This window comes from Trichomonas vaginalis, chromosome V (assembly GCF_026262505.1).
Source record: "Trichomonas vaginalis G3 chromosome V, whole genome shotgun sequence".
Lineage (NCBI taxonomy): Eukaryota > Parabasalia > Trichomonadida > Trichomonadidae > Trichomonas > Trichomonas vaginalis.
Window position 1 is genome coordinate 23,091,832 of NC_067207.1, and position 14,174 is coordinate 23,106,005.

Sequence of the window (14,174 nt, forward strand, 5' to 3'; positions counted from 1 at the left end):
TCCAATTTGACGTCAAATTGTATTGGAGAGCATCTGAGTTAGGTCAGAAGGTTTTATATGAAACAGGTTGCTTCGACGATGTTTATGAGATAACAGGAGAAGTTTCTCAGAAGATAAGAGACTCACTTGAATTTCCACAAACTGGACCAATTGGTTGCGACAGTGACCTCAACGAAAAGATATACTATGTCGACCTAACGCTGCATACATGAGGTTCGTCCAATATATTCCGACTGGAATTCCAAACGAAGACGGTGAGTTCCCGGGAAGGAACTATACAGTTGGAAAAGTCATACACAACTCTATGATATTAGGAAAGCTTCAAACCCCAAACTTGCAATGACACTCAAATTGCTTATGAATTCGAACATGGGAATATTCCATTAAGAAACCTCAAGAGATGAAGAGTAAACATTATGAGAAGGTCGACAACTTTGTTGAAAGTTTTCTCTTTTGTTTTGAAGTACGAATTCACTCAAGGTCAAAGTGGCTTAGTAACCACATTAAAACCTATTGTCGAACATTGGTCTTACCCTCAGTTCGCAAAGGCGTCCTTGACAACTACAACAAATTCTTCTCCGAAGTCAAATCGAAAGTTTGGTTTACTATGAGAACATTGACGACACTCATGACGAACGAAGAAGGCTATAACAAACTCATTGAAATGGGCATGGTCGGTGAAAAGATGGGTCAATTCAAATTGGACAAAATTTTCACCGAAGTTCATGTCTCTCCAAGCGTAAGTACTGGGGCATACTTGAAGACGGCACAGAAATAAAACATTGCATGAAGTAAAAAAATTTTTATTTGAATTTGAATTAAATGTGGGGAATTCTTGGTCTCAAACTCATATATAACCTGTTTGTTGTATTTTCGTCGACTATGCACGAGACACAAACATTGACCAAACGGACAAAAAGTGTCATTTAGATGGTCACGCAGCCAATCGCATTCGAGCACTTCGAAGAAGCCTTACGTTCCAAGGGAGAGGGTGTCTGGTGCAAGGCAGAGGTCATGAAACTCTACGAGCAGTACATCCTCAATGCCTGGGAGGACAAATCGTCCTTGATTGCATGACATTCCCTGAAACACTTAGGACTTTAGGTGAAGCTGATTTCAAATATTGCACTCTTCAATCTATAAACATCCCTGAAGGTGTAAGAACAATTCCTAGTTACTGCTTCCAATATAGTAAAATTGAATCAATAACTCTTCCAAACTCATTGACTACAATAAACGATCAAGCATTCTATCAATCACGTATTCACGACATTGTTTTGCCACCTAATGTAAACTATATTGATCAAGAATGCTTTTATCAAACTCCTTTGGAAGAAATAAACATTCCTGATCCAGTGACAACTTTGCGTTCCAGCACATTCGCTTATAGTAACTTGACACGCATAACACTTGGAAAAAGCCTGCGAGAAATATATAGCAGTTGCTTTGCATACACTAGATTGGAGAATCCAGAGCTTCCAAATTCTCTTGTGAGTGTTGGTAATTATGCATTCCAAAATAGTAATGTTACAGAATTGGTCTTCAAAGAAAACTTCAAAACATTAGATGATTATGCTTTGGCATATAGTAACATAACTACGGTTGAATTTCGATCCCTTGTAAATGTCAACATTGAAGCATTCAAAGGCAACAAGGTTTCTAGATTAGTTATACCTGAAGGATTGGTAAGAATCTACAGTCAATCATTCCAAAACTGTAAAATCAAATATTTTGATTTCCCGAAGTCATTAGAAATAATTGAATCATATTCATTTAGATATAGCTATTGCAGCGAGATGGTTTTCAAAGAAGGCTTGAAACAAATTGAAAATTATGCTTTTTATGATTCAAATATTCAGTCAATTACTCTCCCAAGTACATTGGAATACATTGGAAATTGTGCATTTTACACTTGTCAAATAACAAATATCGTAATGCCTGAATTTGCAAATATAACAAAGATTGGAATATTTGCTTTCAGTAAAACGATTGCACCTTATTTCACTATTCCAAAAGGTACTAAAGTAATTGAAGAATTTGCATTTAAAGGTTCTTGCATTGGATATCTCAAGATCCCTAACACAATAGAAAGTATTGGCAAGTTTGCATTTACTGGATTATTATCTGATTTTGTTGAAATTGAACCAGGAGTTACCAAACTTGAAGAATTTACTTTTGCATTTTCTCATTCGCCAAATATCAAACTCCCTGTCTCATTGAGGTACTTCGGTCCATATTCATTCCTCTCTAGTGAAATTCCTGAATTGTTTATATGGAATAATACACAAATCCTCAATGGTGCATTTGAATGTTGCATTGATTTAACTAATTTGACTATTCAAATTGACTGCAGAATCGGTCGTGATGCATTTCTGAATTGCTCTTTCATTAGAAATATTACAACATATGGAGAGTTCACTGCAGAAGCTGACTCATTCCATAATGTAACAAATGTAACTGTTGTCCATTATGGTTTGCATGATATCAGAAATCCAACAACAAGAGAAAACATGCTTGGTGTTCCAAGAAATGTTTTTGTTACATGTTGTTACAGATCTCCGAGATTTCTTAAAATTCGTCCAGTCAATCTGACAACATGTGATGGCATTTGGAACTGTTTCTCATACAACAAACCTTCAAGCTCTGTTCGATATGGAGCTCTTGCTGCCATGTACTTCTCAAGAACAGATGATGATTAATAATAACATATATTTTTATATTATTATTATTTAATTTTATTGCTAAATTATTATTTTCTGCGTTTTCAAATATAAATGTTCATATTTTATTTGGGTTTAACACTTTGAATATTGCAATAATAAAAAAGGATATAACTATGTTTCTTAATAATTCAATGTTATAAGAAGTTTAATTTTTCAAATCAAAGAATTTTGAAACATTTCGACAATAATGCGTGTAGTATATTCTGATAATTTTTAATATTTAAAGAATATTTTGGAATTTAACCGCAAAAAAAAACAATAGTAAAATTTTAGAAAAAAATAAATAAATTACCCTCGAGTCTTTTGATGCTATTCAAAAAAATACCATCTTGAGTTATAATTCTGAACATTCATCTTTCTTGATAACATTAATTCCACAAAATGTGGGGGATGAATAGCTGCATGGAACTGTGACATTTGCTGCAATCTGCTTATAGTTATCTATTGTCATTTGATCAGTGATGTCATTTGTTCCTGTGTAAATTAAACTGATATTTGCAAGATCTCCAAATGCCATGTCTTTGAAGTCAATGTTCTCTCCAACTTGAACTATCTTTGTGTTATTGCATAGATTAAACGAATCTTTATTGATTATACAATTTGCACCGATCGTTATTTTGTTCAATGCTTTACAATCTTTGAATGCATATCGTGAAACATTGCATCCTGCAGGAATAGTTATTTCATTCATCCATGATGACAAGAATGCATATTCTCCAATGTATCTAACCGTTGATGGAATAGAAAATGAATAAAAATCTCCCAGGTTGAAATAATAATCTGGGATTCTTGTTATACCTTCTTCTAGAATAACACTCTCAATTTGGCATCCTACGTAAGACCAATTATGTCCCAACCAAAGTGATGAAGGCAAGAATAATTTCTCTAAGTTTATGCCTCTAAATGCAAATTTTCCAATTGATGTTGTTCCTTTCGGAAGAATAATATCAGGTAACTCGCAATTCATGAAGGATCCGTAACCAATACTTAGAGATGCTGTTTCGGGGAACTTGATTGTTTCAATGGCAGAATCATAGAATGCCATACTTCCAATAGAATTAACATTGTAGAAAATCACATGTTTGACATTGCTACCTGTAAATGCATAACTTCCAACATCGCTAAATTGTTCATAGAAAGTAATGTTTTCACATGGAGCACCTTGAAAAGCATAAGATCCAATACTCAGTAAAGTATGTGGTAACTCAATACTCTTTATTTTTGTACCAGCAAATGCATAACTATGAATGTACTTGGTTCCCTCTTTAATAAATATTGCCTCTAATGTGGAATTGAAAAATGCGTGACTTTCAATTGATTCAACTGTTGATGCCATATCGATATATTTTAGAGAGCTGTTAGCAAATGATCCATCATAGATCGTTGTGGCACCTTCAGGAATGTTAATAAATTCAAGCTTTGTATCACTAAACGTGTAACTGCCAATCTCACTAATATTCAATGATAAAGTTACATTAGTAATATTTGATACAGCCAAAGCTGAATTATTGAAATAACTGAAGTTTTCGTTTAAAACCAAAACTTTCAATGGGGTATGAGTAAAAACTAATTGCTCCATTCCACTTAAATTCTTTCCAAGAGTTATGTGAGATAAATTTGAATATGCAAACACCATATCATAGATTTTATTGACTGAATTAGAAATATTCACATCCTCCATTGGAACTCCCCAGAATGCATAATCGTCTATTTCAAAAACTGTTTCTGGTATCTTTACATATTTCAATTGAGAATTCTTAAAAGTGTTAATAGGGATTTTATTGATTCCTTCTGGAAAAATAATGTATTCGATATCAGAACCTTCGAATACGTTTTCACCAAAGTATGTAACTGAATTTGGTAAAGATATGTTAAGAACACGACTATTTTTGAATGCATACTTGCCAACGTAAGTAATGTTTGATGTAATTGTGTAGTATTTGATACCAGCATTTTCAAATGTTGATTCACGAATATATGTATATTGATTTGGTAATGTAATGTTTGGCAATTTACTATAATGGAATGCAAATTCTCCAATAGAAGTTACTGAATTTGGTATTATTAATTCGGTCAAGTTTGTGTACGCGAGAGAATAACTATATAAATATGTTACACCGTTAATTATTTCAAGTTGTTGAAGTGGAGTATATGAAAATGCATATTCTCGAAATGAAGTTGGGCCCTTGAATGTAATTGATTGTAAAGTGCTTCTATAAAAAGCCATGTATCCTAGTTCAGAAACTCCACTAGGAATTGTTATATTAGTTATATTACTATATTGGAAAGCGTAATTACTTATAGTACTCACTCCGTCCCATAGTTCAATGAATTGTGCAGGGCAATATGAAAATGCATAAGAACCAATAGAGCTTAATGTTCTTGGAGTAGTGATATTAATTACATTTGAATACATGAATGCTTGATAGCCAATTTCGGAAAATCCATATGGGAGCGTGATATTCTTTACCGGGTAATTTTCGAAAACTCAGGTCATTTGGAATAGTAATGTTTAGTAATGGGCATTTATTAAATGCATAACTATCAATGATTTGAATAGTATCGGGTAATGTTACATATTGCAAAGAAGTGCACTCTGAGAATGTATATGAATTGATATTTCTTATATATGGTGATGTAATTGACACTCTATTGAAATTGTTATATGCAAATGCATATGTGCCGATATTCTTTAAGCCACGGCCCAGAGTAATTGTATATATTCCTAATGAATAAAATGCGCTTGATTCAATTGATTCAACTGTATCTGATATGATTAATGTGGATATTCTGTTATTTGATGTGTGATCACCAGTGTAAGATGTGTATTTAGTTGCTATATCTTTGAAGAATGAATTGGTTATTACAGTTACTTCAGGTGCAAATGTAAGAATTCCAAATCTTGTATAATAAATGAATTTGTTGCTTTTGATGAAATTTTTGGAAGCATAACATAATCAATTCTTGTGTTGTAGAAACAATATTCTGACAATTCTAAAACAATGCCTGGTTGAAATATCATAGATCCAATATTGCCATTTGAAAAGGCATATCTGCCAATATTGGAAATTGATTGAGGGAAGTAAATATATTGGATTGTTGCAGAGCTGAATGTGTATGAATTCAATGATGTGAAAGATGCCCTCGTTAAGTTAACAGTGCCCAATCGGCCGCTCTGAAAAGTGTTTGATCCGAATGAAGAAGCTGTACCGATAAATGTCAGATTTTCGATATAACTTGATGAAAAGGCATTGTCGCCCATTGATTCGATACCATCATAAAATGTGACGTTTTTTAATTTCTGACATTGAGAAAAGGCAGTTTTTGAGATTGCTGTCACAGGAGATAGAAATTCAATGCTCGACAACGCATTACAACTATTAAACGCGTCTTTGCCAATTAATTCAACAGGGGATGCAAACTTTATAGCTTTAATGGAACGACAGTTACGAAATGCCTCACTATCTACTCGTTTGAGAAATGAAGGAAATTCACATCGTTCCAAATTATTGCAGTTTTGAAACGCTTGTATGCCAATGGATTGCAGATATGGAGGGAAAGTTATTTCTTGTAGATTTGTGCAATCAGCAAATACTCCTTCTGGTAAATTTGTAAGATCTGATGAGATTTTGACCGTTTGTAAATTTGTGCATCCTACAAAGCAGTATGCCCCAATCGATGTTAATGTGTCCAATACAATTATTGTTCTTAAATTCGTACAAAGTTGAAAAGCTTTGAAATTAATTGTCGGAACGTTGGTAAATGTGGCTTTGCTTATGGCACTATCATATTGATATGCATTGCTTAAGATGATTCCGTCTTGAAATAGATAATTAGATCCATCAATTGTGACCTTTGCAGCCATTTAAATCTCTAAAGAATTTCAAAAGTTGTAAAGTAAAAAGTATTTAACTACTTAACAGATTCATTTTAATGTCATAGAAAATGAAGCTTATTTTCAAATTCTCCAAATCGTAAAGTTCTGAAAATTTTCAGGAGATTTTATTTGAATTTAAATGTCAAAATTAAATCTTTTAGAAGAAGAAAATTATCTTAATTATCGTATCTATTTATTAATTTATAAATAGAAGTAATAAATTTGATTCCAAGTTTAGGGGCTCTATTGTTAACATTGCTGAAAAGATCTGATGGTAATAATGATGAGTTCATTAAAAGATTTGGCCATTTACATTCGTATCAGATTCCCTCAAATTTTCTATAGCAATTCAAAGAATAGCGGTTAAAGTGGCCAAAAAAAGATAAAAAGATATTATTTTTCATTATTTGAATAGAACAAAATAAAAATAAATAAGGTTACTATAATGGCAAAAAGGATTCATCTTTTAGTAAACAGATAGCATTACAAAATTCTAAATCTTATTGATGTTTTCTTGATGTTAAAATTTTCAAAACTCTGATAAAAAAATTCAGAAATATGAGTGCCACCGAATCAGTTAATTATTATAATTATTGCTACACGATATATAATGGTAATATTAATGAAAGAAGATATCAGGGTACTTATATGCTTTCCGCATTTCTTATAAATGTATCAATTATTGGAAATTATGCTTTCAATAGTTCTATTTACTTAAGAAACGTTACCATTCAAAATTCTCTAAGGATTGTTAACTCTGGCGCATTTTATAATTGTTCGCGACTTGATAATATAACTTTTCCAAATACTGTAATTTCGATTGGTAAGGATGCATTCTCTCAATGTATATCATTAAAATCGATTTTTATTAACTCTCCCTTGCGCGAACTTGGTGAAAACTGCTTTTATAACTGTTCGAGCTTGGAATCCTACCCTTTTAACCCTGAACTCACTTATATTCCTGATTATTGTTTCTGGAACTGCACGAAACTTCAAAGCCCGGCGTTTTGTAGCACACTTTCCCGAATCGGAAATTATGCGTTTTACAATAACACATTTACAAAGTGCTTATTAGCAAATACGCGTGTAACAACGATTGGAAATTCTTGTTTCGAAAACTGTTCCTTGATTGATGAAATCACATTTCCAGATTCTCTAACAAAGGTCGGGAATAGTGCTTTTGCAAATAACTCAGCTGTAACACAACTGATACTACCACCGTATTTGACTTACATTGGTAATTATGGGTTTTATAATTTTACGAAATTACCAAATTGCACTTTGCCGCAGGGTTTTGAGCATATTGGTGACTCGGCGTTTGCAAGAGATAACTACTACTACTCTTCTCCTATTCAATTCACCTATATAAACTTCCCAAATACAATTAAATATTTTGGAAGTTATGCATTTGCTTTTTGCCCACTTCATGATGTTGTCATACCTCATCCTATTACGACACTAGATCCATATGCATTTGCCTACTGTGGACTAATCAATATTTCTATGCCACCTGTTTTGATCAATATTAAGAATGGTGTTTTCTATCATAGTTCGTTAAACTACATCACTTTGAATGAGGGATTGTCAAGAATTTGCCCTAAAACTTTTGAATATAGTAATTTATGGAAAATTGTAATACCAAGTACACTCACTTCAGTTGGAGCATTTGCTTTTGGCCATACTCCCCTTAGAAACATGTCTCTTCCTGATGGATTTAGAGAAGTTGAAGATTTTGGATTTGCTGATTCAAACTTAGAATATTGTTGCATTTCAAATATAACAGTCTTAGGAAAATATTCATTTGCCAATGCATTTTTAGAAACATTTAATGTTCCTGAGCCAATCAAAACTATCAAATCATATGCATTTGCTAGTAGCCGTTTGGTTTTTGTTACTTTTCCTGATACAATTGAGTCGTTTGGTGATTATGCCTTTATTAATTCAGATATTTGTAAAATCTTTTTCCCAAACAAACCGCTTGAATTCGGATACAAATGCTTTAATGGTTCTCGTATCAATCACATTGATCTTCCTGAAAAACAAACAACATTGGCTGGATATATGTTTGGATGCTCAGATATCAAGCACATAACAATTCCTGATACTATAACTTCTTTCCCTGAAGGATTATTCAATGGGTCGAGAATCAAGAATATCAAAATTCCTTCAAAAATTACATCTTTGAGTAGGTTTTGCTTTGCATATACAAAAGTTCGAAATATTACTTTCCCTAATCCATTTTATTCCTTTGAAGATTACTGTTTTTCTCATTCTACATTTAAATATATCAAGCTTCCAGATACTCTCCGCTCCTTTGGATCTAATTGCTTTGAGTACTCCAAAGTCGAGAAATTCGATTTTCCTGCCTCATTCAACTCATTCGGAAGATATTGTTTTCAATTTTCAGAATTTGAAGAAATAACTCTTCCAAAAGGAGTTTCCACAATTAGTGATTATGCTTTCTACTATTCAAAGTTGAAAAGGATCAATGTTCCGTCAACAATTACTAGTGTTGGTGAACGTGCATTTTATGGCAGCCAACTTGAAACATTTGACATGAACAATAAAACATCGTTCGGATCCCGTCCATTTGGAAATATCCCAATGAAAAATCCTCTCCTTCCAGAAGGAAAAACAACAATATACTCATATGAATATGGTGATACAATATTAGAATCAATCAATATTCCAAGTACAATTCGAACAATTTCCAGGGACGCATTTAATAATTGTACATTACCTGAGATACAATTAAATGAAGGCCTGATAAGTCTCGACAGTGATGCTTTTGAGAACTCAAACATTTCAATTATCAGATTTTCTAATACGATTACTAGCATTGGTAGTTGGTGTTTTGAATATGCTCGATCTAATGATATCTATATGTCAAATAAACTAAATTACATAGGATATCGTGCCTTCTATTCTGCCACAATTGGAACAATTCATTTCTTTGACTCTTTAAGAGAAGTTTCTTATGAGGTATTTCAGAGTTGTAAATTGTCTAACATGACATTACCAAATACACTTAGAAGCATTGGCTACAGATGTTTCTATTCCTGTACACTTAGGTCAATAAATATTCCTGAAGGAGTTACAAAAATTCCCTATGAATGCTTCCTTGAGAGTAAGATTGAATCAATCACTCTTCCAAATTCATTAACAACTATTGAATATAGTGCATTTATGAGTTCTCGTATTTATGGCATTGTTTTGCCTCGCAATGTAAATAGTATCGGATATCAATGTTTTTATAATACCCCTATAGAAGAAATAATCATCCCCGATCCTGTAACTATCTTGGATACAAACACATTTACATACAGTAACTTAACCCATATTACACTTTCAAATAACTTGCAAACAATAGAAAAAGAATGCTTCAAAAACTCTAAATTAGAAAACCTTGAGCTTCCAAGCTCTCTTCTTAGAGTTGGCAAGTATGTCTTTCAAAATACTCCTCTTACTAGATTGGTTTTCAAAGAAAAATTCCAACAATTAGATACTTATGCACTTGCAAGTAGTAACATTGCATACGTTGAATTCCAGTCACTCGTAACTGTACAATCTAGAGCTTTTGAAGGAAATAAGGTCTCTAGATTAGTAATTCCCGAAGGATTGGAAAGGATTTACAGTGAATCATTCCAAAACTGTAAAATCGAATATTTTGAATTTCCAAGTACATTGAATACAATTGATGGTTATTCATTTCAATACTGTCCATGTAAAGAAATGGTCTTCAAGGATGGTTTGAAACGAATTGAAAGCTATGCCTTCTTTTATTCAAAATTGGAATCATTAACTCTTCCAAGTACATTAGAGTTCATAAGTGAATATGCTTTTTATAATTGCCGAATTTCCAACATCATCATGCCAGAAAATGCCCCAATAGAAACAATCGGAATGTATGCATTCAGTTGGATCAAAGTCCCATATTTGAGAATTCCATTTGGATCAAAAGTGATTGAAGAATTCGCATTCAAAGGAACATGTATTAATGAACTTAAGATTCCGAATACGATTCAAAAAATTGGTAAATTTGCATTCTCTGGATTACTTGCAAACTCAGTTGAATTTGAAGAAGGTTTCTCTAAGATTGATGAGTTTGCTTTTGCATTATCACATGTTCCAAACTTCAAATTCCCTGTTTCATTGAGATATTTCGATCAATATGCCTTCCTGTCAACTGATATTACTAATTTGTTTGTATGGAATCATACGCAGATTCTCAATCATACATTTGAATATTGCACCGACTTGGTCAATTTGACAATTCAGCCTGATTCCCGTTTTTATGGTGAGTCATTCACCTTCTGTTCTCAAATGAGAAATATCACAACATATGGTGAATTCATCGCAGAAGATAACTCATTCCATAATGTCACAAATGCGACTGTATTCCATTTTGGTTTGTATGACATAAGAAACCCATTAACACGAGAAAACTTCCGTAGTGTCCCAGGAATTGTAAAAGTTATATGTTGTTACAGGTCTCCAAAGTTTGTCAAACATAGACCTCAAAACATGACAACATGCGATGGTATATTCAATTGTTTTTCATATAATAAGGCATCAAGTTCAATCAAATACTCAGCACTTGCAGCAATGTATTTCTCAAGAACCGATGATGACTAATTTTTATTTATTTTATGCGTTTTATCATGATCATTTTATTAAAAGATTTTATTTTTGCGTTATTTAATTTTATATAAGTATTTTCTCTATATGTTTTATATAATTATATTAGCTATATTAATCATAACTTATTCAAAAATCATCTGTGGGTATATAATATGTTACATACCCAATTTGATAAAAATTTATAATACTAAAATAATTTATTCATAAAGTGAATTTAAAACATAATAACTTTTCTTGAAAGATTAAAAACTCTCAATGTTAAGTGCATCCATCCTGTTTAATAGCATTAATGCCGCAAAATGTTGTGGATGCATATTCACATGGAACCTTAACTTTTGAGGCAATTTGTTTATAGTTTTTTATTGTATTTTCGTCTGTTGGGTCAGTTTGTCCTGTATAAATAAGCTCTATATTCTTCAATTCACCAAAAACCATATCTTTGTATTCAATATTCTTGCCAGCGGTGACAATCTTCGTATTGTTGCAGAGAACAAATGCATCTATATTAATGACACAGTTCGCTCCAATTGTAATGTTTGTAAGCATTTGACAGTTTTCAAATGCATGGTGTGAGATAGTGCACCCAGCTGGAATTGTTATTTCACTGAACCATGCTGCCATGAATGCATATCTTCCAATATATGAAATTGTCGATGGAAGAGTAATATGATAAATGTCTGCCATTGAGAAATAATACTCTGGAATTGTTGTGAATCCTTCTTCAATGATAACTTCATTGATTTGACATCCTACAAATGACCAATTATATAATCTTCGAACTGTTGCAGGAATGAATAATTTCTCAAGTCTGGTACCTCTAAATGCAAATTTGCCGATTTCTTCTGTTCCATATGGTATGATTATCTCTGGTAGAATACAATTTCTGAATGCTTCATAGTAAATACTCATATTTACATGGTCAGGGAATTGTATTGAAACTATTGATGAATTGTAAAATGCCTGATATCCAATTGAACTTACATTCTTAAGTATTAAATACTTTACGCTACTATTTGTGAATGCATTATTTCCAATGCTTTGAAACCTTTCATACAATGTTACATTTTCACAAGGACATTCTTCAAATGCGCATGGTCCAATATAATATATTGTTGGTGGGAAAGTAATATTAACCAATTTACTTCCTGCAAATGCATGGTCTCCGATCCATCCCGTATTATTCTTAATTACAAGTGATGTCATTGGACAAAACATAAAAGCATAACTGGAAATTGAAGAAATTGTTGATGACATATTGATTTCAATAATCTTACTACTTGCAAATGATTTTGAATTGATTCCACCATATCCTTCTGGTAATTGAAGGTATGTAACATTTGAACCATTGAAACAATATTCACCTATTACCGATAATGATGATGGTAAAACGACGTTTGTAATGTTTGAATCAGCAAGGGCTGAATCATTGAAAATCTGAAAGTTTGGATTCATTTCTAGATATGTCATTGGTGTATGCATAAAGCAATGATATCCAATTATAGATAAGTATTTTGGTAAATGAATAGTAGTCAAATTTGAAAAAGCAAATGAATATTGATAGATTTTTTCAATGTTATCTGAGAGAACTAAATCAGTAATTACAGCACCATAAAATGAATGATTATGAAGGTTTTTAACACTCTCAGGAAGTTTAATACTTCTTAGTTTACTATCTTTGAAAAGGCTATGTGTGATATTAATAATTCCATCTGGTATTTCTATGTACTCAATATCAGATCCTTCGAAAGCACCAAATTCGATGTGTTTCAATGACTTAGGAAGTGTGATATTCAATATTCTGCTATTCCTAAATGCATAATAGTTGATAAATGTGATATTCGAAGTGACATTATAATATTTTATACCTGCCTCTTCAAATGTCGAAACTCCAATATTTGTATAGTTTACTGGAAGAGTTATATTAGGAAGAGTACTTTGTTTGAACGCAAATGAGCCAATTGAAGTAACAGTATCGGGAATAATAAGTTCTTTTAAGTTTGTATATGCAAGTGAATAAGAATGAATTTCAGTAACTCCTTCATGTATTTCAAGAAACTCCATTGGAGTATATGCACATAAATAATCATGAAAATAAACTGAACTATTGAAAGTTATTGATTCTAATTTACTTGAATTAAAGGCATATGAACCTATTGTTTCTAAAGTACTAGGACAAGTAATATTCGTAATATTACTAAAAGCAAATGCACTATTATCAATTAATGTAATTCCTTCATTTAGATAGAAATAGTCTAAAGGACAATACTTAAATGCATTTGAATACACCGTCATTATTGTGCTTGGTGTTGTGAGATTTATAATGTTTGAATTCATAAATGCTTCACTATTTATTTCAGACATTCCATATGGAAGTGTAATGTTTTTCAATGGACAGTTATCAAAAGCTCTAGATCTAATATTTCTCAAACTACTTGGAATCCTTAAATCAGAGATATTTGAATCTCGAAATGCTTCTGCATCAATCCTTGAAAGTCCATCGGGAAGATAAATGTAGTCTAATGGAGTGTTTGCAAAAGCCCTTCTATTAATTGTTCTATGAGATCTTGGAACAGTTATATTTGATAAAGGTGTATCTCTAAATAATTCAGAGTTAATTGTTGAAACTTGTTGTGCATGAAAAATAGCGTGACTTCACTTTTGACAAAAATGACACTATTTCTGACGGTTTTGTTATTTATTTGTCAGATTTATAAATGGATAATAATGCTGTAAATCAGATATTAATTAAAAATATTTAAGATTTATGTTCGAATTGAAAAGCAAAATGATATTTTTTTTAATTGAAAAACGTTAATATCTGATATTTTGAAGTTTTTAATATTTGTTAGTATCTTAAATTATTGAATGCATACGTTTTTTATGTTCTCAATTTTAAAAAAATTGTGAAGAATTTAGTTTTTTGGAGATGGATG

The 14,174-nt window shown here is 32.0% G+C and overlaps 4 protein-coding genes across 4 annotated transcripts, besides 1 other annotated feature; 1 reads left to right on the plus strand and 3 right to left on the minus strand.

Annotated features, from left to right (window-relative positions):
- Positions 1-797: part of a mobile genetic element that runs on past the window's edge.
- A 2,260-nt stretch (positions 798-3,057) lies between these two features.
- Positions 3,058-5,139, minus strand: TVAGG3_0387800 (leucine-rich repeats (6 copies)-containing protein; the record flags this gene model as incomplete). Its single annotated transcript, XM_001584254.1, has 1 exon — positions 3,058-5,139. One exon carries the CDS (start codon positions 5,137-5,139, stop codon positions 3,058-3,060), a length of 2,082 nt encoding a protein of 693 aa, XP_001584304.1.
- A 453-nt stretch (positions 5,140-5,592) lies between these two features.
- Positions 5,593-6,588, minus strand: TVAGG3_0387810 (ribonuclease inhibitor domain-containing protein; the record flags this gene model as incomplete). Its single annotated transcript, XM_001584255.1, has 1 exon — positions 5,593-6,588. The coding sequence occupies one exon, from the start codon at positions 6,586-6,588 to the stop codon at positions 5,593-5,595; it is 996 nt and encodes a 331-aa protein (XP_001584305.1).
- A 570-nt stretch (positions 6,589-7,158) lies between these two features.
- TVAGG3_0387820 (leucine-rich repeats (6 copies)-containing protein) lies at positions 7,159-11,235 on the plus strand (the record flags this gene model as incomplete). Its single annotated transcript, XM_001584256.1, has 1 exon — positions 7,159-11,235. One exon carries the CDS (start codon positions 7,159-7,161, stop codon positions 11,233-11,235), a length of 4,077 nt encoding a protein of 1,358 aa, XP_001584306.1.
- Positions 11,236-11,499: 264 nt separating this feature from the next.
- On the minus strand, positions 11,500-13,602 carry TVAGG3_0387830 (leucine-rich repeats (6 copies)-containing protein; the record flags this gene model as incomplete). The annotated part of the gene is made up of 1 exon (XM_001584257.1): positions 11,500-13,602. One exon carries the CDS (start codon positions 13,600-13,602, stop codon positions 11,500-11,502), a length of 2,103 nt encoding a protein of 700 aa, XP_001584307.1.
- Between the last annotated feature and the right edge of the window lie 572 nt (positions 13,603-14,174).